This window comes from Acinonyx jubatus, chromosome C1 (assembly GCF_027475565.1).
Source record: "Acinonyx jubatus isolate Ajub_Pintada_27869175 chromosome C1, VMU_Ajub_asm_v1.0, whole genome shotgun sequence".
Classification (NCBI taxonomy): Eukaryota; Metazoa; Chordata; class Mammalia; order Carnivora; family Felidae; genus Acinonyx; species Acinonyx jubatus.
The window spans coordinates 127,991,075-128,015,095 of record NC_069381.1 but is presented as its reverse complement, the minus strand read 5'-3'; the positions used below and the strand labels follow the sequence as shown (position 1 = coordinate 128,015,095).

At 37.9% G+C, this 24,021-nt stretch overlaps 1 protein-coding gene across 1 annotated transcript in view; it reads left to right on the top strand.

Annotated features, from left to right (window-relative positions):
* Window positions 1–22,427, top strand: part of NXPH2 (neurexophilin 2) — a 113,395-nt gene extending 90,968 nt beyond the window's left edge. The window contains exon 2 of the mRNA XM_027055860.2: window positions 19,898–22,427. Within this exon, the coding sequence (XP_026911661.1) occupies window positions 19,898–20,641 (744 nt within the window). The 3' untranslated portion in view covers window positions 20,642–22,427. The remainder of the gene's footprint in view (window positions 1–19,897) is intronic.
* Window positions 22,428–24,021: the final 1,594 nt, after the last annotated feature.

Sequence of the window (24,021 nt, the reverse complement as noted above, 5' to 3'; positions counted from 1 at the left end):
CAGATAGAAATTCTTAAAAAAAACTAACAGAGGTGGTTACTCTTACACCTATCTTGAATATCATTGAAATATATAAATTGACCAAAGCTCTGCATTGTCTGGTGAGGAGCTGGCATTGATTCCTTGGTGGTACAAACATGTCTTATGGAAGTCATACCAACAGTCTGGACTCAGGTGGTTATGTTCAGTGTTGCCCAGGGATTTGTTATGGACTTTTCAGGAGCTGCCTTAGTGAGGACTGTGAAATCCTGGAGGCAGAGTTTAGGAAGGCCCTGGGGCTTTGTGTAGGATCCATACATCAGAATGACTCAGGGCTGAATCATCCGGGCTAATTCTGCAGGTCACTCCAGATGCAGATAATCTTATCTACAGGACAAAGTTCCAATTACCTCTTTAGCACTTGCACATTGTGGTTCCACCTCTATCATCTCACAGACTTACACGTGCCCTCCATGTTTCAGCTATTGACTGCATCAAAAACTACCTTCACAATTTGAAATCTTGAGGAACCAGCCATTTTTTTATATCTCATGATGTTGTGGATCCAAAATTTGGACAGGTTTTAGTTGATGGATTCTCTTGCTCTGAGTAGCATTTACTGGGATTGCTCAGAGATACTCCATGGCACTTGAAGAGGTCTGAAAGGTTCAGGATGACATCTCTCTCATGCATCGGGCCTGGGAAGGCATGGCTGGACATTTGGACTCAACTGGGCTCCTTTCCCTATCCATGTAATTTCAGAGGTTCTACACACAACGTCTCCAGCAGAGTAATTTGACTTGTTACCTGCCTGCTCAAGTTTTAAGAGTGCGTATATTAGAGAGTTATAACTCAGTCCCAATAGTGAGGAAAAGCTTCCTTGATGTACAAAATACATGGGGCGTAATCAGCCAAAAGAAGTTCAGGGAAGGAGGAGCATCCAGGCAGGGACCAATATTTGTTCCTAGAATTAAGATAAACTCAGGAAAACTATCAGTAGCCATCACCCATTCTGATAAAAGACTGTCGATTAATGCATGTCAATCATGTTCAATCTGTGCATGATAGAAACTGGAATTGTCATCTTTAGATGCTGACATCTCCACACTACTTCTGTGTCTTCATTTAACTCTCTATATTGATACTAGAAAGGGCTCTCAACAAGGATGTGGAGACCTTAGTTCTAGATTTTTTTCCCTAAAGAGCTCAATGTATTCACCTGTGTAACTTTGCAGTTGGCATATACTCCTCTCTTGAAAACTCAACAAATATTTATTAAACATTTCTTATAAGTAAGATGCAGTGCCCAAGTGATCTGACCCTTGCCTGCTCCTCCAGAATGGCCTTGTGTCCTTTCTCCTGCCACTGAACGCCTTCATAGAACTCTTGGAGTCCACCCAGCTTTATCTGGTCATGAGGCCTTTCATGAACTGCCCCTCTGCCCAGAACACTACTTCTGAACTGTCCCTGTAATTCTGTCCTTGTGAGCTTAAGTACCACCCACTCTAAAGTGACCTGCCCTATTCTCTGGTGCATCTTTTGTTGGTTTTCCTCTCTGCACTCCAACGATTTGCTTTTGTGTTGTAAATACATGTGTTTACAAAGTTTCTGTCCGTCTTCCACACTAGGCACTATGCTCCGTAAAGTGGGAGGTTTGTCTTACTCACTGCTGTACCTCATTGCCAAGCCCAGGGCCTGCAATGCAGAAGTGCTTCCCAAAACATGTGTGGAATGGACGTTATGGAGACCCAAAGTCAATTTGCAATCTAGTGAGAGAAAGCAAATGAGGCAGAACATTAATGTGCCTTAAGATAAAAACTATGAGCAAAGTTCCCTGTTGGTTTCAAAAGGAATAGACAGAAGGTAACAGAAAGCTTCTGCCCAAGAGAAAGCGGAGCACACTTTGGAAAGGCAGAAGGAACCATAGCCAGAGGTCCTTGCTCACCATTTGAGGGGTCTGAATTTTATTCTTTTTCAATGTTTATTTAGTTTTGGGACAGAGAGAGACAGAGCATGAACGGGGGAGGGGCAGAGAGAGAGGGAGACACAGAATCGGAAACAGGCTCCAGGCTCCGAGCCATTAGCCCAGAGCCCGACGCGGGGCTCGAACTCACGGACCGCGAGATCGTGACCTGGCTGAAGTCGGACGCTTAACCGACTGCGCCACCCAGGCGCCCCTGAATTTTATTCTTAATGCAATGGAATACGCTGACGAGTTTGAGCAACAGAGGGATGTGGCCGGGTTGTATAAAGGTCACTGTGTGGAGGATGAGTGAAAGATTGCACACAGGAGATTCTGAATGTGTCCAAGAGAGAGACCACCAAAGGAGGTGGAGGAGACAGCAAAGGTGAAGAGAGGGAGACAGATTTAAAATAGATTTGGGAACAGAATACAGGAATTCGTGATGGATTAGATGTGGGAGGGTGAAAACAGGGAACGGCTCAAGCATAATTTAAGGTTCTGGGTTCAATTACCAGTGGAGGGAGATGCACTAGGTGGGAAAGATAAGGTGGCAAAGGGAGGAGAATATGTTTGCAAGAGGGAATCAGAAAGGAACTAAGCGCAGATGACCGTGTCCTCACATAGGGGATGAGCACTGTTGAAGATAAGTTTACAGTTCAAGTTTCTCAGTCTGTGGATATTTGCTTTCTGACCACTTCCTTCCTCTGCCACGACTTCAGGCTACCCATTCATTTCACTGCAAGTTCATGATGAGGAAATGTTCCCCGAGTGATCTTTACATCAGAGTTGCTCAATAAGCACCAACGTGAAGCAAGTTTAATTAACAGGTTAATTAGTTCTTTATACTTATTTGTACATTAGGACCTAGTGAATCACTGGTTTTTCCTCCCTTGCCCAATAACACATTGGGAAGGCATCCACTGGTTATTGAGTATTCTGACTTACTTAATACAGTATTCTGGTTTACTTAAATAGATTGTTAAATATGTCTACAAAAACCAAGTGCAGTATAGTGAGAAATGGAGTATTTACCTACGTGCTTTAGGTCCAGAGCACTTTTAGTCTAAAATAATCAGATCTCTCCACAACACTGTAACTTAGATCTAAGTAGCCTCTTCCCTAGTCCTTTACTTTGACATGGACACTACTAGACGAGTGTGCTCTCTCTCTCCTTAGCAATTCAGTGGATGCTGCACTAATTCTTCCCTGGACACTGAAGGACACGCTTCACAGTAGTCTTTTCCCTTCCCCTCATTAAATAGGGTAAGCCACAACATCCCTTTTTCAGACTCCTTCCTGAATATGACCGTACTCCTGAACCAAGCCCAACAACCCTTGTCTTCTGGATCCCAGGAGTTGGGATTATGCTGGAGTCTCCAAGGCAGGTGGTGAGGATCTCATCAGAAATTGTTTGCAGCATCCCATTTTGTTCCTTTCTCAATTATGGCTTTTCTCCCCAGGTTCCCTACAAAAACCACAGACAGTTAAACTTTTTGAATTTGATCCCCAATAATTTAAAAATATTATATGGTCGTTTGGGTACAGGCCAGAAATGATTTTATAATGCATAAAACCTACTGGGAAAATTTAACCAAGTCATTCAGTTAATATTGAAATTATATCAGCACTATAGGGAAAGGGTTACACTTTTTTAGCAATGTATGTTTACTCAACTTGTGTACTTTATTTTAAACATTGTGCTGGGCTTTCGGAATATAACAAAGAATACTAAAATGTCCGGATCTCTAAATAATTTGGCCTTGTGAAGGGATACCGACCAATTCTGGTGCTATTGTAAGAGTATAATGGCGGGCCCACCAATAGGTGGAGAGTGACCAAATCCTCTAGATTATCAAAGACATTCTATGGTAGAGATGTTGCCACAAACTATTTTGAGGCTGATATGACTGCAACAATCATCTACTACCTCTGATTTCAAGTTTTGTGTTTGTTTTAAGATCCTTATTGCTCTCATTCATGAAGCTTATAATAATAATTGTTAAACATTTGAACTCACATATAATTGTGCATTAATAAATGGCATTGGTGTCTCTTGTATATACTAAAATTCTACAAAAGCCTACTTTAAGGCAAAAAAAAAAAAAAGATTACATCGCTTTGTAATTGTGAAAACACCATCCTAGGTAACAGGGAGTTATTTAAAGGCTCACAATTAGAACACAGATTTTAGAAAACATACTGGGCCAGATGCCTAATAGGTGTGGTTTGACAGGAAATGTTTGCAAGAAAGAGCCAGGGCTACCGCCTGTAAGCTTGAACCAGCATCTAATCCCAGGACAGTTCTGTTCGACTTTTCCCAGGACTTCTGAACCATTTGATGGGAGAAGGGTGGGGGGAGAATGGTGGAAGACTACTCAAGAGTTTGCCAGAGAGACAGAAGAGACTTTGATTTGACCTTATTTGCAAATGATTGCAGACCAGGAGAAAGAAGCCATGACCAGTCTTAGCCGGTATCAGATGACTGAAAGACAACTCCCTTGGTGTCTACCTCACTGTGCCAGTTGTCAGCAAGGCACAAAAGCCCATGGGGTTGTGCGAACACAACATCAGCCCAGTAGAGATTATATGAGGCAGCATTGTAATCATTTGACTTGTAACAAAGAGTTCCTCTGCCCCCGCCTCCCATTAAAAAACTTCTACCTTCATTTTCAACTGCTACATACACCATCATGGAAGAATCATATCATGTTTTGCAAAATGGGAGGCTATTGTGTACTTTCCATGGCTCAATTAAAGTGAACCTATCTGTTACAGATCTAGATCCATAGATCTTAAACTGCAGATAAATTCCGGGCTAACAGTGGACATCTGCGAATGAATCTCAGCTTCTACGTAGAGGACAAAGTCCCAGAACAACTACCCCCTTGAGAGTAATAACATTCAGTCCCTTTTATAATACTCTGTAAGTTAAGTCTTCCAGTAATTACTGCCAACCTTTTTAAATGTTATTTTGAAATTTTTTCCGTTTAGTTTTTATTATTCCTCTGTCAGATGATCGTTACTTCTTATTCAGTTCCATTCTCCTAAAGTGTAACTCCTCTTTCCCCATTGCCACTGTTTTTTCTAGTTGACTATTTTATCGACTACATTTTATTTAGGATTTAGAACATTTTCCAAAGTGGCCTAAGAGTAAAGCCTAGGGAAATAAAAACTTGTGAAAGGTCCAGGATGTTACACACTGCCATTCAGATTTATGTAGTCCGTTTTTATTAGGCACTTATTGTGAATCAAGCACAGTGATAAGTGCTAGAGATATAAAGGCGAACAAGATCTAGTAGCTGTCTTCAAGGAGTTTGCAAGGGGAAGAGTCAAGTAAAAAATAAATAATAATGATAATAATAAACAATATGACAGGTGAAAGTCTATCTGAACTTTCAGTTTACTCTTGGAAGAACATGGAGACAATTGACCCTAAATCTGACCCAGTGATGAGGTTGCAATCAAGTATCCCCTATATTCTGAGGAGAATATAAGACAGTAAGAGACATAAATGAATCATGAAAATAAAATGTTCACACATGAACATAATTATTAAAATTAAAAGGCAGTGTATTGGAGTTCTCCAGGGATACAGAATCAGTAGGATAAATAGATGATAAATAAATGGATGGATAGATGGATAGATAAATGGAAACCCAAAAGCTATATTTCCAGGGATAGGTTCTTGTAATTGTTTTAAGATGTTTCAACTGATTGTATAAGGTCCACCCACAACATCAAGAATAATCTCCTTTACTTAGAGTCAAACTGATCTGCTCTGGAGAAAACACCAAAGGTGTGGCTAGACAACTTTTGCTAAAGACAATAGGTCTATGACTCATGGATCCAATCAACTATCTCAACAGAAACCAGGAATAGACCAACAGTTATCCAGAAAAGATGTGTGGAGGGCACTCTTGTTAATGGCTTAGAACCCCAGTGAATGACACAGGAGACTGTCACAAGGTTTTAAGAAATTTATACCACCAGAAAGGTTGTCAGCCTGCACTGAAAGTTACAGGGAAAGGGCAGGATGAAAAAAGAATGACTCTGAGGGCAGAGCCATGGATGCAAAGACCGGAGATGACAAAATCTCCTTGGGCTTCAAAAGGGTGGAGAAACCACACCAGCCAGTCCAAAGGACAGTGACTTTGCTCCTGCTCAAAAAGATCCAAATGACTCTGATTTGCACTTTGATGACAAATGATGGAAAAGCAAAGTATCCAAGATTTAGGGAAGAGGTCTACAAAAAATTGACCCTGCTTTGGATTTAGATTTTACTGTTTGTAATAGTGAGATTTTTCTCTTCTACAGCATTTGAACTAGTATTCAACTGAATACAATATTATTTTCCTTAAAAGTAATTAAAGGTAATATACAAAAGATGATTATTTATATTACATAAGGTAAAAATATAAATGCATATTAAAATATTCACAGTCATCTGTGGGACGCCTGGGTGGCTCAATCCATTAAGCATCTGACTCTTGATTTCAGGCCAAATCATTATCTCACAGCTGGGGAGATTGAGCCCCACATCATGCTCTGTGCTGACAGGCAGAGCCTGCTTGAAATTCTCTCTCTCCCTCTCTTTCTGCCCCTTCCCTGCCCTCACCTCTAGCATTCTCTCTCTCAAGATAAATAAGTAAACTTTACGATAAAATAAAATATTCACAGTTATCTGACTTTAATTTTCTTCAGTTTTCTTAGTTTCATTTTCTAGAATAAAATTCATTTTGTAATGAAAAGAATTTTTTTCTTTGTAAGGTAAATATGTTATATTTTTATCATATTATTTATATTATATTGTCCAAGTTATTTTTTGGTGTCAGGCCCCTTAGAGTATTTTTAAAAATTTTTATTTTAATGTTTATTTTTTGAGAGAGAGAGAGAGAGAGAGAGAGAGAAAGAGAGCATGAGTGGGGGAAGGGAAAGAGAGCGGGAGACAGAATCTGAAGCAGGCTCCAGGCTCCCAGCTGTCAGCACAGAGCCCAACGTGGGGCTCAAACTCATGGACTGTGATATCATGACCTGAAGTCAATGAGCTGAAGTCAGAACCTAAATCTGAACCACCCAGGCACCCCAGGCCCATTAGAGTGTTAATGTGGAAAAAACAGTGACTTGATAAAAAAAGACCTGATTCCTAGATTTATTGCTGCCTTTCAATATGTGGACCATGGACAATCCCTCTTAAGCTTTTTAAGGCTATATCCTGCCCTACACACCTCACAAAGTAGGCGTAAGAACAAATGAGGTTATTTATGTAGACAGTAGTTCTCAGTGTAAAGGTTAGGAATGGTTATTGCAAAAAAAAATTTAACACAGTAATCAGTTTCATATACACAAGTAATATGTATTTGTGTTTTTTATTAAATAGATATTTTATCATATGGAAACTATCACTGATTTTATAAAACATTTATATCATGTCATAATAAAGCAACACATTTTTGTAGGATCATGTAAAAATCCCCAATCGACTATAAATGTTTACATTTAAAGTGAAATATCATACTATGTATCTAAAACCATTAGAAGGTTTATTTTAAATTAATAAATGTCATGTTTGGTGAAAGAAGTTTAACCAATAAACACTATCATTTTGAAATGAAAAAGAGAAAGTCAGCTGATTGTGGATGTTAATCACATCTACAATATACCTTCACAGCTACACCTAGATTAGTATTTGAATAACTGAGAACTGTAGGTTGGCCAAGGAGACACTTAAAACTAACCATAAGGGTGCCTGGCTGGCTCACTTCATAGTGTATGTGACTCTCAATCCTGAGGTATGAGTTCAAGCCCCATGTTGGATATAGTAGAGTGTACTGAAAAAGAATTAAAAATTTAAAATACTAACCATCACAGGCAGTAATTGTTAATTGCAGACTAATGGTACCAGAAGATTGAAATAGCAAATGGATTTGATGGTAAAATACAAAGCCATGCACCTGTGCACTTTTCCTAACCCCCATCTGTTGCCTCTCTGCACCCCTCCCCTGCACCCATGTTTCCTCATTGAAATTCTGCCTAAACTGACATAGAACTACAATATCTGGCATTTCTACTCCTCATTTGACTGTTCTTCCCCTTTTGTAACTTTCCTTTTTAAATGCTAGCTTTTAGAGGTCAGGACATATTCATGTTGTTTCTCCCAGGCATTATATTTGAGAAGTCTTGATGGGTTCCTATCACGTGAAGCTCTTCTCTCACATTGAAAACTTGGTTGAGGCTTATAAGGACACGTGGGTGAAAACAGACAGTACCACTCACCATTCTGAGGCATTTCTGTCTTTTTTGTTTTTTAATGTTTATTTATTTTTGAGAGAGAGGGAGGGAGGGAGGGAGAGGCAAAGAGAGAGGGAGACAGAAAATCCCAAGCAGGCTCTGCACTGTCAGTGCAGAGCCTGATGCAGGGTTCAGACTCACGAACCATGAGATTGTGACCTGAGCCGAAACCAAGAGTCAGATGCTCAACCGATTGAGCCACCCAGGTGCCCCTGAGTTGTTTATCTCTTAACTGCTAAAAGACTATTTTTTTTCTGTTGGATTATCGAAAGAATACCTTGTTTGACTTTGCAAACCTTGCATTAAATGAGACTGCCATCTGCCCCTGTTTCATTCTGGAAGTGTGGTCACATCATAACACTTAGCAGCCCCCTAGCACAAGGCATGTTCAGTATTTGGTTCTAGCATGTTCATTATTTGTTTAAGAACCCCTTTTTTTCAGCTTGCTAATACAAAATGAAGTCTAAGTTACCTTTCACACCATTTCCCCTAAACATTTGCAGAAGTTATGGTATGTGCATGCACACATGTGTTCATACACATGATATTTCTGTGTATCAGTGTGTGTGTGTGTGTGTGTGTGCAATTTTTTGCAGAGGTTGTGTCATTGATTTTCCAGATTACTGTCATCAAGATAAAATAGGAATTGCCATATTTAACCTTAGCAATAAAAGTACTGCCAAGCATTGCAATCTAGCTTTTTGGCTCTTACTGCTAAGATTTCTGTCTTCACATTTATGTTTCCTGTTAGTTCCTGTATCAATTTAGAAAAATGTAAAGGGTAGCTATTAAAAGATATCTGGGAGGTAAAATGAATTTGCTACTCTCAGCAGAAAGGAAGGATGTCCACTGTTAAGTTTTCTTCTCCTAAGCAATCATTTGTTTTTCAACTTGCAAAATGAATTTTGAAACAATGCCACATTATGCCACAAGATATTAATAGGCACAATTAATATATTGATGTATGTTTGATTCTACCATCCTTCATCCCCTTTATGTCATTCTTCTTTTAATCTGCTGTGACAGTTCAGTAATGGAGCCCCAGAAATATGACTTTAGGGCAAGCTGTACTACTAATCATCAATACAACATTGTATGTTCCCTACCAGATACGTAATACCTGTTTTGTCAGTGATGATGATACTCTATAAAATTTCTACTCAGAGAAAATGCTTTCCAAGATTCGTTTACAAGCAAAAAATTTAATGGGATGCTGAGTTTGATCATGACAGGGATTTTTTTTTTCTTTCTTTTTTCTTTCTTTTTTTTTTTTTTTCTGCTGAGCAGGTTGTCGTTTTAGTTTTAACTACAGGATACAGGATAGAATTGTTAAAGCAATCCAATTATATAAGCTATATGTAGGCAGTAAAAATGAGGCTTTCGACCACCTTCTTCATTGGCTCTATAATTCTTCAGCTATAATGGGACCTGCAAGCCACCTCTAAATTGTATAACAGTGGTCACTTTTGGGGTTCTTGGCTTAAACTAATAGCCCCAGTTAAATAATTAATGGCTAGCTACATGGATTCCATCATGAACAACATTATAAACAGATCTATTAAACAAACCAGTTATTCTTCCAAACTGGCACTTAGCAGTGATTGTCACTCTGAAAGAACATTAATGAATGCTTACAGGATATCCAAAGGGGGCAAGCCAGCTGCCTTTAAAAAATATTTGTACACATCTGTATCAATTTATCTCTTAGAGTGTATGCCACTCCTGTTATTAAGAAAAAGACAACACTCCCAGCTTGGTACCAATCCACTAATTTGGAGCATTGAGTTTATTCTGCCTGGTTCTGGAAAGTCAGAATTTTTTTTCTTTAATGGACAGAGGACTACATATTTTTAGTGCAGTGTAAAACAGGGATATGGCCTTCCTTGTTAATGGTAGATGATCTATTCAATGTAAGCGTGGTGTTTTATGTATATTTTGGCAAATGATTCATGGAAAAATAGTACGGGCTGTAAGTATTTTATATTCAATCATAAAGACAGAAAACTGAAAACATCCTCTTGAGGCATAGACGTCTCTTCAATGCTATGATTATGGAAAAACAATTAGGTTGTTTTGTTTCACCTTTTATTTAGAGCACTCATTATTTCTCATGAAAATCATAGACGCCAGCCAAATTTGTTGTGTATTAGTGTATTTTCACACACTTAGAAACATAAAGACAAACCTACATTATTTCAGAATATTGTTATTTATCCAGAGCATACTTAGCTCATTACAAATCAACATTAATATATGTTGTATTAATTACATACAATTATAGAAAAGGGTTATAACACAATTATGGCAAAGGTCTGACTGTCCCAGAACCCAATAATATACATAGTCTACCCTTGAACAACACAAGGAGCTAGTGGTGCTGACTCTCATGCAGTCAAAAATCCACATATAGCTTTTGACTCCCCTAAAACTCAACTACTTGTTTTTTTTTAAGTTTTTATTTTTATTTATTTTGAGAGAGATACAGAGAACAAGCAGGGGAGAGGCAGAGAGAGAGGGAAAGAGACAATCCCAAGCAGGTTCTGCACCGTCACCACAGAGCAAGATGTGGGGCTGGAACTCACAAACCATGAGATCATGACTTGAGCTGAAATCTAGAGTCGGACGCCTAACCGACTGAGCCACCCAGGTGCCCCAAAACTCAACTACCAATAACCTATTGACTGGAAGACTTACCCATAACATAAACAGTTGATTAACACATATTTTGTACATTATATGTATTATATACTGTATTCTCACAATAAAGTAAGCTAGAGAAAAGAAAATATTATTAAGAAAATCATAAGGAAGAAAAATTCATTTACAGTAATGTCCAGTATTTATTGAAAACTACGTGCATATAAATGGACAGAGTTCAAACCCATGTTGTTCCAGGGTCAGCTATATTATAAACCTTCAGCAGCTCTTAGGAGGTTTAAGGGTGAAAGACAAGGCCTGCGAGGGTGCCACCTGCCAGCACTAGCCCTCCTAATCAGGAATTCAGCACTGACTGAACACTGGAGCCTACTTACGGTTAATAGAAGTGGCCATGTATTTTCACTTATAAGATGAATAAGTTCTTTGGCTCTAACGTACAGCATGGTGACTGTAATTGATAATACTGTGTTGTATAATTGAAATTTGCTAAGAACCCTTTCTTAAGGGTTCTCATCCCCCTCTCCCTCCCCTAAGGTGACTGTGAGGTGATGGATGTGTTAATTAACTGGATGCTGGGGATCCTTTCACACTGTAAACGTGTCTCAAATCATCACGTGGTACACCTTAAATATATTACAATTTTGTTTGTCAATTACACCTCAATAAAGCTGGGGAAAAAAAGGAAAAGAAAAAAATTAACCTTTCACTGGAAGAAATAGAACTATTGTCTTATAATGTTATCACACTCTCATTAGTAATTATAAACAAATCGATATACAATTTGGAACAGGAAAAAAGGAATATAAATACCAAGATCGATTCGTTTTCTTGACACTGATTCATTCATTGTCAACCATCAACTAGTAAATCTTGGATTTCATTTCTCTCATCAGAATAAAGGTATTAATTACCCAATTCCATTCACTCCCTGTACTGTTGCTTCCCCTGTTAAGAACTAGCTCTCTCTACTCCCTGTTATACTGATATGTGTACATATAGATAGAGATATAAATTTCCAGGACCTCGTGACAATTATAAGTAAGTGAGATATTTATGTATGATTAATGCTTTTTTTCCCTGCTCTTCTGCAATTCCCATGAAGGCAGGAACTCTGTTCCTTGAGCAATGTGCTCCCAATACCTAGTGCCTAAATGATGTACCTGGAAGGCATTCAATAAAATGTGTTGAATCAGTGATTAAAGATGAACGTGTACATCTGGCCACAGTTCCGGGTCACCTCAATCCTCTGGACTACAGAATTCTCCTCATTACGAGTGTCCTGCCCACAGAGCCACCTCACTCTGATTCACTTTCTACCTCACAACCTCCTTTTTCTCCCTCAAGTGTAACTCCACCCTTTTTTTTTCTCCCCACCATTTTACCCTGGAGAAAATGGTCATGGTTTCCCCAGGATGATGGGACCATAAGTGACAGTGCCAGATTACTATCCCAGTGTTTCTGACGCCAACTCCTTCCAGCAAATCAAAGCATTGCTATTTCCATCTCTCGCTGTTTCCCACTGCAGTTTTTAACGTATTGTGATTGAGTTCCTTGTGCCTGCCTCTTTCATTCATTCCTTCACTCAGAATCGTTTTTCTGTTTGGGCAAATTCAGCCACTGAAGGATGTGCCAACAGATTCTTTCTACGATGCACAGACTTGCTTGGGACTCTCCATTTCTTTTCCCAGTCCAATCATTGACAAGTGCAATGTGGGAGCAGAGTTGCATTCATCTAATTGCAGGTATAGGCTAAAGTCAGTGAAGCAATAAATTTACTCTTACAAAAGTAAAATAATTTTTTGTGGGGGCGCCTGGGTGGCTCAGTCGGTTAAGCGTCTGACTTCAGCTCAGGTCATAATCTCACGGTTCATAAGCTGGAGCCCGGTGTTGGTCTCTGTGCTGAGAGCTCGGAGCCTGGAGCCTGCTTCGGATTCTGTGTCTCCCTCTCTCTCTGCCCCTTCGCATTCCCACTCGGTCTCTCTCACTATCTCCAAAATAAATAAACATTAAAAAAATAATAATAAAATAATTTTTGTGGAAATATTTCCAAGCTGTCTTAGGCTCCCTACTTTCTTAAACAAGGTGTGTTAATGTCATCCAGTCTGGTCTTGCTAAGTCAGGAGAACTGTATATAGAAACTGTGAGCTTCAAGGGTTAAGCTTCAATTCCTTAAGAAATCCAAGCCTCTCCTACCCCCTGGTGCCATGTAAGTGAAGAGTGAATGGGTATTAAATAAAAGTGTCAGCTATAATTGTTAAACACTGGACTAGGACAGCAAGGCTGGTGGAGATATCTCCTCCCCTGGCATTTCTTCAAATAAAAACAGCATCTGTTAGAAGCACTATAGGATAGAACTATCTGGACCGATAATGGCATGGCATACATTGAATGGAATTTGAACCCCAGAAGCTCAAAGCTTTAAAGGTCTTTCACTTCCTTTCTGTTATTTGCTGTGTGTAAAGAAATCTTCTCCCTCTTCTCTACTCCCAGCCCTAGAGCATACAGCTACAGGGAAGAAGCAAAGCTCTCACAGTATGGACATATAGAAAAGAACTATCCCATAATTATGGCAAAGGTCTCACTGCCCCAAATCCCACAGGAGACCAAGTAGCATTCATGGTAGTGTAGCACCAGAATACTATGAATATAGAACACCCTTTGTGAGGTTTTCTTTCATTAGCTCCATTCCCGTTGTCAACACGTACAAAGAAAAGTTGATACTGACTCACTGGATATGGAGAATCAAGTACAGTGCACAGGCTCCAAAACTGAGAAAACAGACATTTGAATCTGATGTAGTCGGTGTCTAATTCTACATAAGATATTGATAGAACAAGCTCTTCCTATTGAGCTACCAGGTATCGAAATGGACCCAGTTTTTAAGAAATTAATATTAAATAAAAATAAAATAATAAATAATGAGGACAGACATATTTATAGCACATAATGTTGCTGAAATGCTTTATAAGTAGTGTATTATTTCCTAAGCAACTCTGAGGTTATTTTAGATAATTCAGGGATGCACTAGTTATAAATTAAAATGCTTGAGAATGCTTCACTTAAAAAAAATTTAATCCTAACCAAGTGCCACTGAATTAAGTGTAAATTAAACTAAGCTTATGGTAGGGACACTTGGGTGGCTCAGTTGATTAAGCATCTGACTTTGGCTAGGTCATGATCTCATGATTCATGAGTTCGAGCCCCGTGTCGGGCTCTGAGCCAACAGCTCAGAGCCTGTTGCCTGCTTTGGATTCTGTGTCTCTCTCTGCTCCTCCCTTGCTTACACTCTGTCTTTCTCTCTCCTCTCAAAAATAAATAAACATTAAAACAATTTTAAACTAAGCTTATGATAACAAAAATGAATAAGCCTTGTGAAAATTCTGAAAGGAAAAATTTATTTTTTTTAATGTTTATTTATTTATCTTGAGAGAGGAAGAGCTCAAGCATGAGTGGGACAGGGGCAGAGAGAGAGGGAAAGAGAGAATACCACGCAGACTCTGTGCTATCAGCACAAAGCCCAACACGGGGCTCAATCTCACAAACGGTGAGATCATGACCTGAGTTGAAATCAAGAGTCAGAAGCTTAACTGACTGAGCCACCCAAGTGCCCCCTGAAAGGAAAACTTTAAAAAGAGGATCTTCTCTCCCTAAGCCAAATATTAAGAGTAACATCAATAGTCATAAAAATGTGTTGCTAACATGGACCCTTGAGATGAAGTGATGAAAATGGTACCTTACCTCTGTGTTCTTCCTCCCCAAATCTGTAACTCCAGTGTAAATATGAGAAAAAATCAGACAAACTCAAATTGGAGGACATTCTACAAAATGCCTAACCAATACTCTTCAAACATACAAAATGTCATCAAAAACAAGGAAAGACATAGACAAGACAAACCTAAGGATTCATGATGACCAAATGTACTGTGGCATTCTAGATGGGATCCTCAAGTAGATAAAGGACATTAAGGAAAAATGAAGGAAATCTGAGCAAACTATGGACTTTAGTTCATAATAATGTGTCATTATTGGTTCATTAGTTGTGACAAGTGTGTTGCAGTGTAAGAAGTTAACAATATAGGAAATGGGGTGCAGGGCATATGGTAACTCTGTATTACACAGCTTTTCTCTGTAAACTAAAATTATTCTAAAACAAAGTGCTTATTGAAAAATACATGACAAATGTAGTTTTTAAAAGGATCTTCTGATATAGTATTTGCAGATGAAGATGCTTTTTGGTTTATAAATTATTTCCATAATTCGTGACAGTTCTCACATCTGCTACTATAAAATTCATTGCAACTTCTTTGCCTCTTGGGGAAAAAAATGCATTTAATTATCAGCGAAATTCAACTCCAGCTTGTTATGATGAATGATTTGAACCTGTCAGCTTCTTTCCCCCTAAAAACAAAGAATTGAAATGAAATACAGTCTTCTTCCTCTATTCCCTTCCTTCCACCTGCTTCATTTAATTGATGAAGGTTTGAGCTTTTATTAATCTTTTTGAGCTCCTCTGTAAGATGCAGAAAAAGCTAATATGATATCATTGTATCTCGCTAATGTGTGTGCTTTGTGAAATTGATACACTCTGCCAAGACATAAATTACTTAAACTTTGATAAATGTGTGGAAATCAGGGAATGTTCAAACAGATAAAGCACAGCAATTCCTCTTTTTTCTCCCTTTTTTAAACTCCATTTGGTGCTTGCAGTTAAATGTTTTTGCATTATTATTGCAATATGATGGGACAAAAGACAGCAGTGATACCGACAGAGTCCCAGAAAGTACAAAAGTAACCAGGGTGAATATAGCCATGTGTTTTGTAGATAACATCTAACAACATTGTCTTGGACAGAGTGGTTTGCCAACAGGTTCAGAACCACCTGCAGTCTCTCCCAGCATGTTGTATCATGGAAATTGTCTGTTCAGGAACGAGGGCGCCTGCCAGACACTTTGTACTTTCAGGTCCCTTTGCTGACTCATTCAGTAGGTTGGAATCAAAGATCCATAAACACATTTTGTTGGCAAAGAGAGCTTACCTGTGCCTGTGATCTGGCTATAACTCAGATGCCAGCAAGACTGGAAATAGGAGGAAACGATTGATTGATGTTCTGGGGCTGAGAAGGGTATTTTCTACTCAGTCATTAATTTGTCATATGGCACTGAACAAGTTGCTTGATTAACCATTAATCAGTTTCCTGGAGGCCCGAGAGTTCATACAACCCTTTGAAGACAGTTCTTGAATAGGAAACATGGTACTATCCACTGGACCATGCAAGAGCCATCAGTCATTGAATGACTCTTGCCAGAGATTGGGCTCAGTAATTTCCATCCATTCTTTCATTTTGTCCTTACAATCGATCAACAAGGGAGATATAGGTGAGAAAACGGGTTCACATCAAACACTTAAGTGAGGGGTGTGAGGTCATCAGGCACCAAATCCCTGTGCTTTTTCCACCATGCTGATTCTATACTGGGAGTGTATGGATGAGTGTGGGGCAAGATTATATTTCCTCCAACCCTTAGTCATCCCTGATTAGGTCTCTGAGGTTAAGCATGAGCTTTGGGGACTTAGATCATACAATACTCCTTGTAGACCGGGTCTAGGGGAGGGTGCCCTCTCAACAGTGATGTATTCATTTGAAGAAAACATTCCAGGGGTGAAGCCAAACGAGCTATACCAAAGGGAGAGTGAATTGGAAGGGGAGGTACAGTCGTCTTCTCTTTAGGACAATTAGCAATATATTTATCCTTTTAATGACACTCTTTTGCCAATATATCATTATCTAATAACGTTTTGAGATTGGGGTTTATGTTTGGAAATCAGTATTTATGATAATAAGTAATAAACAGATAAGCTTACACACAGCTTTTCTCAACTTCTTTAATATTGCTGTCAAAGCAAGCTAGACATGTGATAGTCTAAGGCAAAGCAAAAAAATTAAAACATATGTACATCTACTTTTTATCTAAGGAACTGTCTGAGTATTTTTATGAGAACAGAGACCAATTATAGATCTGTGCTATTCGTTAAATTTTATTATTTTTTATATAAGCCAACCTTCAAATCAAGAGCTTCTTGAATAAGTTTGAACCTGAAGAGTACTGTGTTAAAATATATTTTTTAGAAATTAAATTACATTTTAAATTCATGTGGGAAATCTTTTCTGAAGAGTTGAAGAGCTTTTCTAAAAGCAAGTAATCACATCTAAGTTATCTGCTTGATAAACTAGGATTTTTTTTTTTTACATACTTATTGCTCAGGGTTTGTCAACATATGTTTGGGTCAAGTTGTTACAACATAAATTACTACAAAGAAAATCTTCATTTTTTTTTAAACTCAGTAAATGATCATTTATTATTATTCTTGTTTTTGTTATCATTGAGTAATCTCAGAACCATCACAGCAGAAGTCCTAGAGAAAGAGGAGTTCTTAACATCTGTCTCATAACGGCTTCTGCAGTGAATAAGCCAATACCAGTTAACTTGCAAATTTACTTGTCATTGAATGATGGGTTCAATGTTTATAGGTTTTCAATAATGGAAAAGTAAGGAGAAAGCCAGGCCAAGCACTAAATGAGAACAAATGACCCAGGTAGAAAGAATTCAGGAAAATGTATAATGTAAAACAAACATTTTTAGGGGAAAATAAAAAAGATCATGTTGCTGTTGGTAACAAAAAATGTTCTCATACTTCTGAGCAAGACAAATGTTTTTGAATAGAGAATGGGTCTTAGTTCCACTAACATAGTATTGATCGGCAGCATGGTACATAAAGGTAACAACCAAGATTGTTTAACAATTTAGAAGGGGAAAATGTCAGAAGGGATTTATCCTATGAAAAGAGAGGAAGGAAGGCAGGAGTGAGAAAAGAAGTTTGGAAGTTGTACCACATAGGGGAGTAGAGATCAGGAAGTAAAGTTCTTGTTTACAAGATTCTAGTAAGTGGTAGGTATGTCTGTCAGCATTGACCAAACAAGGCACATCTCATGAAATACTGGAAATGGATGAAAAATAAATAATAGAATCTGGACAACAAGAATCATAATCACAGAAAAGGGAAATTGGGCCTTGATCAGCAAGGGGTTTCTTATCTGCCTACGTGTCCTTGTCCTTGCTGGGGAGAGGCTGGACACGTCAGTTGGACCAGCCTGCAGCAGTCAGTTCTCAGGAAACTCAAGTTATAACTGAAGCCAGTACTGAACTTCGTGGGTTATTACCAATGGTTTTGAATGAGATTTGTGCACATCATAATCATGAGTATTCAAAATCAGAAAGCTAGTTACAGTATCAGAAATACGCAGAATATTTTGAACCAGAAATCCAGACTAAGGATTCTTTTTTTCCTGGTGAATATACTAATCTTTCAATGCCAGCAAAGGAAAGAAGTATCAACTCAGGATTCACAAGCTCCTAAGAAGGCGGTATGCATTTAGGTTCTGAATGTAGTAAGAATGTGCATTGTATCAATTTGCCCTCCTACCAAACCTCAGTAATTTAAGGGAAAAGAATTTTTAAAGATAGTAGACATGAGGAAGGAAAACATTCAGGAAACTAATCAGAAGCAAATATATAGATTATGAACTCTGCCTCACCGCCCAAAGTACAAAAAAGGGGAAAAAAGCACACATGCATTGAAGTCCTTGGTTTCTGACTCTAAAGTGATCCTGGGGACAAGGTGTAGGTGAAAACACTTTGCACAAAGCTCTATTAGAACTTCTAAACTTTTGTGAATATATCAAAGATAACCTCAGGTTATTAAACTCTACCATACAGTCAAGTGAAATATTTATAATCCAAGCTATGTCTCTTTTTTTTCCCTCAAAATTGGATTGAAAGTAATAATTTTTTGTAATGATCTGAGACTATTTTTACCAGGTACTTTGCCAAGTTTGAAAGGGTTGGGGAAACAGTTCATAAATACAGCTTCACTTCTTTCTCATCCTTTTCATCATGCTGACAGTTTTCTGGAGAATCATTACCAGAGTGGTTTGTGCCATTAGAGATAAGAGGCTATCTGTGTTTCCACCAGAAGCCTCTATTTTCCGGACTTCATAAGTCATCCATAAATATTCACTCCAGGCAACAGTTTCATATATTATGATTCTGTCCCTCCAAATCAATATTGACTTAACTAAATGATTTTTAGAAATTATGGGGACTCTTACACTACAAAAAGAATAAAAAGAAAAATCAGATGCAGATTAAGTGCTATGTTTCAGTGGGTGAGATCTGAACCACGTTCTGTGGAATCCATAAAACATTTGCATCCTTTTAAGCAATTCTCTCGGGGTATATAATTCAGTTCTAATAACATTTGTTGAATAATACATAGTCTGTTCCTAATTAAAAATATACATTTGCAATTTGTGTAAAGACCACAAAATTTGAAATTATATTCTTTCAACTAAAACGTTTGTGGACCGTTCTATTACTATTCATGCTCCTTTTTTGTTAGAGAGTTTGAGATGGAATTATCAAAAGTTATGAAATGATATGACATAAGCCTTTGAATATAATACCCTTAATATTTCTAAATATATTTAAGAGACTTATTAATATTTTATATTTGGATGGTTGCTAGCTTCTTAGTAGAAACCTTCAGCATTCTGGAGTTGTCTTCTACCTGAAGTAGAAAACCTCACAAATTGAATGATTTTTTTGTTTTTGTCATACAAATTGAATGTTTTTATTGAATGAGATACCAAAATACATTCCTTCCTCCAATCTGGAAAGATAGTATTATAAAGATTAGGAAGCTGAGACTAAAACCACATCAATCCATTAAAATAAAATACTCTCTTCCTAATTACATTTTAATTTTGGTACTCACAATTTTACAGTGTTTGAATGAAATGCCCGTCTCGTTGCACTGTTGAGCCCAGCTGTGTGTGTGAAATGCTATTTATCAAGAATCGAAATAATACTGCAAGCATTTCCCCTGTGCTTTAGCTTTAGTGTGTACGCTCGAAGCATAACCTAAAGTTTATTTCTCTTTCTTCTTTTCAAACAGTTATTTTGTGAAAGTAAGAAGGTGGTGCATGCCACAGAGGGGCTGGATTGGGAAGACAAAGATGCTCCGGGGACATTGGTCGGAAACGTGGTGCACTCAAGGATCATCAATCCTCTGCGCCTGTTTGTTAAACAGTCTCCAGTCCCAAAGCCTGGACACTTGGCGTATGCGGACAGCATGGAAAACTTTTGGGATTGGCTGGCCAACGTCACCGAGGTTCAGGAGCCATTGGCAAGAACTAAACGGAGGCCGATAGTAAAAACGGGAAAATTTAAGAAGATGTTCGGATGGGGTGATTTCCATTCCAACATTAAAACTGTCAAACTCAACCTCCTCATCACAGGGAAAATTGTTGACCACGGAAATGGAACCTTCAGTGTTTATTTCCGACATAATTCCACAGGCCTGGGCAATGTTTCAGTGAGTTTGGTACCCCCCTCCAAAGTGGTGGAATTTGAAGTTTCCCCGCAGTCTACCTTGGAGACCAAGGAGTCCAAATCTTTCAATTGTCGCATTGAATATGAAAAAACAGATCGGGCGAAGAAGACTGCCCTGTGCAACTTTGACCCCTCGAAGATCTGCTACCAGGAGCAGACTCAGAGCCATGTGTCTTGGTTGTGCTCCAAACCCTTCAAGGTCATTTGCATTTACATTGCCTTTTACAGTGTTGATTATAAACTTGTGCAGAAAGTCTGCCCTGACTACAATTACCATAGCGAGACTCCATACTTATCTTCTGGCTGAATTTGTCCACAGTGATGTAAATGAGGGACGACTATATATTTAATTAGAATGACCAAGAACCAAGCCCAGCTCTTCATGATAAAGGATCCCTTTTGTTTCTGGCAGTGAACCTTACTTCCCTATTAGATTTCAAATTTAAAAAACAAACAAACAAACAAAAAGAAAGATCTTTAAATGTAAAAATGTGTTTGTTTCGGTCTTAAGTAACTTAACCTAAAAAGTCAAACTGTGTATGAAGCCATCACTTTCATGAAGGATGGCTAAGTCCTAGAAATATTGTTGTTTCTCTAAAAGAAGCATCAATGGTAGCAACATGTAATGAGAAAGAACCGAATTATGCATGTGATAAACATTGCTCTTGAAATGAACCTGCCTTTGAAATATGTTTTGGAAGGTTACCTTAAAATAGCAGATTCCGTAAAGTAACTGAAAAGATTGTATTTGATAGAGGAATCACATTTCTGACATCAAACTCTCGTTTTTATTGCTGTCTTTCCTCCCACATCTATGCTGTTATTGATATGAGAGATGAAGGGGTAAAATTTGTTTCAGACCTCATGTGTGAAGTTACAGTGCCACAATGGAACAGAATACATTATTATCTGAGCTTGAGTGGGATGTGACTTAAACATTTAGCCCTTTGCTGGTCACCATCCTGAGGCTACTCACCTGAGTAGTAATATTAGTGGGTTGGGAAAGCTAATCTGGTTATATTTTAAGTGAGTCCCACAATAATGAAGGTCATGATGTTTTTAGATTCATTTGCCAAATTCAATGCTGTGAGATTGCCAAAAATACCATTAAATCTGTATCCACCCTATAACCTATAGCTTCATTCTATTCATTTGATAGTGTGATTTTTATACACATAGAGAACAACTCTGAAAGTGAAAGTGGTTGTTCCCTAGAGGTTAGAATAAGGAAAACAATTGGAAGTGGACTAACAAAATTCCAGGATTATGGATTCATTATTTCTAGCCTCCCAGATTCAGTTCTCTTTGCATTTAGTTAATTATTTGAATGAGGGATTAAATTCTATGTAGAAATGAAGAGTATATTTAAACATTACTGATTATTATTAAGTGCTAACAACGAAGATACCTGATGCACCAGGCTTTTGAAATCACTTCAACATTATTGTGGCTTCACTGTTGGTGTCCTTGCCATCTTCTCTGAGGCAGGTGGACAGTCATCCTACATCGTAGAACTGGATGATCTTTGCATTAGTCCAGGAAGAGGGTCTGGCTGGCCAGTAATGTTTCTAGAACTTGTAAGACTCATGGAACAGCTACTCTTTTTACAGTAGGTATTAACTTTACCCAGCCCCCACTCCTTATTTGTAAAATATCAGTTGAAGTAAAACATTAAACTGAAGGAAGACCAGTCTAACCAACAAAAATGCTCTTACTGCATTGTTTAAAAAGCCAACAGCTCTTGTCCTCTATTTTGCTTTTCATTCCTTTCCTTTTACTGGTGATACCTGTACAGTGTTTGATTTTGTCTTTTGAAAAATTGTACTAGGCTTAGTGTGTGGTAGTACAGGCTTGAAATTTTTGCTCTGAGTTCATCAGGTGCTTTTGCAATTTTGTGGTTGGTGTGAAATATTTTAAGGCATCTTTTTATTTTCATCTAGAAACAAGATTAAAATATTATTTATTGTAAAATATGTGGGAACCATATATGTATATATACTTAGAATTTTCTGTGTACAGAGAAAGTATGTGTACACATTTCTATGTAAATAAAGAGAATTTGCTAAATCTGTCACATGACTTCAGGTTTTTTTTAAGACTCTTCTTTCTTTTCTCAGGGTGTGTGTGTGTGTGTGTGTGTGTGTGTGTGTGTAACACCAAGTGAGCATTAAGATTTTCCTTATGCATATATTAAATAAAGCACCTTGGCTATGAGGACTTTAATGTAAAGTAAAAGGATAATTCACATAATCACTTGGCATATAGTCTGGTACCTGGTAAGAGCTCTGTAAGCGTAAGCTTCCATTATGATTGGAATAATAATTATTATTATTGCAGCATGAAATATGATTAAAAACTCTGGTGTTCAAATGTTGAGTGATATGAACATATCCATGCAAAGGGAAAAGTATAAATTGGTTTACAAAATTCTTGGATTTTAGCAGGGTTTGTGGAATTAAAAAAAAAAGAAAGAAAGATAATTTCCTTAGGCATATTTTTTAATTGGAGTAGAACATATGTCACATATATTTTTAAGTCATAATTTTATTTCAAAGACTACATAATTGTCAGTAATGGTACTTGGCACCATATAAATCAGATCCCATTTAAACATGCAAATGCATACATTTCTACAAAACATTTTTACCTTTGAATATTGCAGTTGAGGTAAAGGACATTCATGTAAGCTAACTTTACACTCAATTATAAATTCATCAAAAGTTAAAGAATAGACCCTTTAAAAATAAAAATTAAACCAACAATTGTACACCTGAAATTACAATAACGTTATATGGCAATTGTGTTTCAATAAATTTTTTGTAAGTTAAAAAAAACACACTTAGCAGAAATTTAATCTTCAAGGAGATGTCAGGCATCTTTCCAGGGTCTCTCTGGGCTTACTGCTTACTAGAAAGCAAACTAGTTTGAAGACCTTTTCACCCTTCAGCAGAAACAATCATTTTACTCATCACACTGAATCAGGAAAGAGACTGTATTTCCATGACTAAGAACAATGTGATCATACCAGCCATAGACTCTGTAAAATCTATGGAAGGGAAATGAGAGAAAGAGCCAATGGACAGCATGCGGGAAAGCAGCAATCAGTAAAAAGGAAACAATTTTCTTCTTACTGCTTGGTTCTTGGAATTTCAATACATTTTTATGATTAGAATAACAGCAACAATGAGTGTGGTTCTCTGATATGGCCACCCAAAAGAGCACCTGATACATATTACATTATATTCTTTAATCTTTATTCTTGCAACACCTTTCTTATTTACATGACTCAGATGCTACATGCTACATTTTGTATTCTGCCTTCATTCAAAACATGATCCTTATTCTGCCTTCATTCAAAACATGGTTCTGCGAGGTTGGAACTGCCATTACAGCTTCAAGAGCCTTGCTCTTCAGTGTGGTGGACAGATCAGCAGTTGTTAGAAACGCAGAATCTCTGGGGGCGCCTGGGTGGCTCAATCGGTCAAGCATCTGACTTCAGCTCAGGTCATGATCTCACGATTCGTGAGTTTAAGCCCAGCAATAGGCTCTGTGCTAACAGCTCAGAGCCTGGAGCCTACTTCAGATTCTGTGTCTCCCTCTCTCTCCCTACCTCTCCCCGACTCACACTCTCTGTCTCTCAAAAAATAAATAAGTGTTAAAAAAAAAAAACAAAAGAAAAAGAAATGC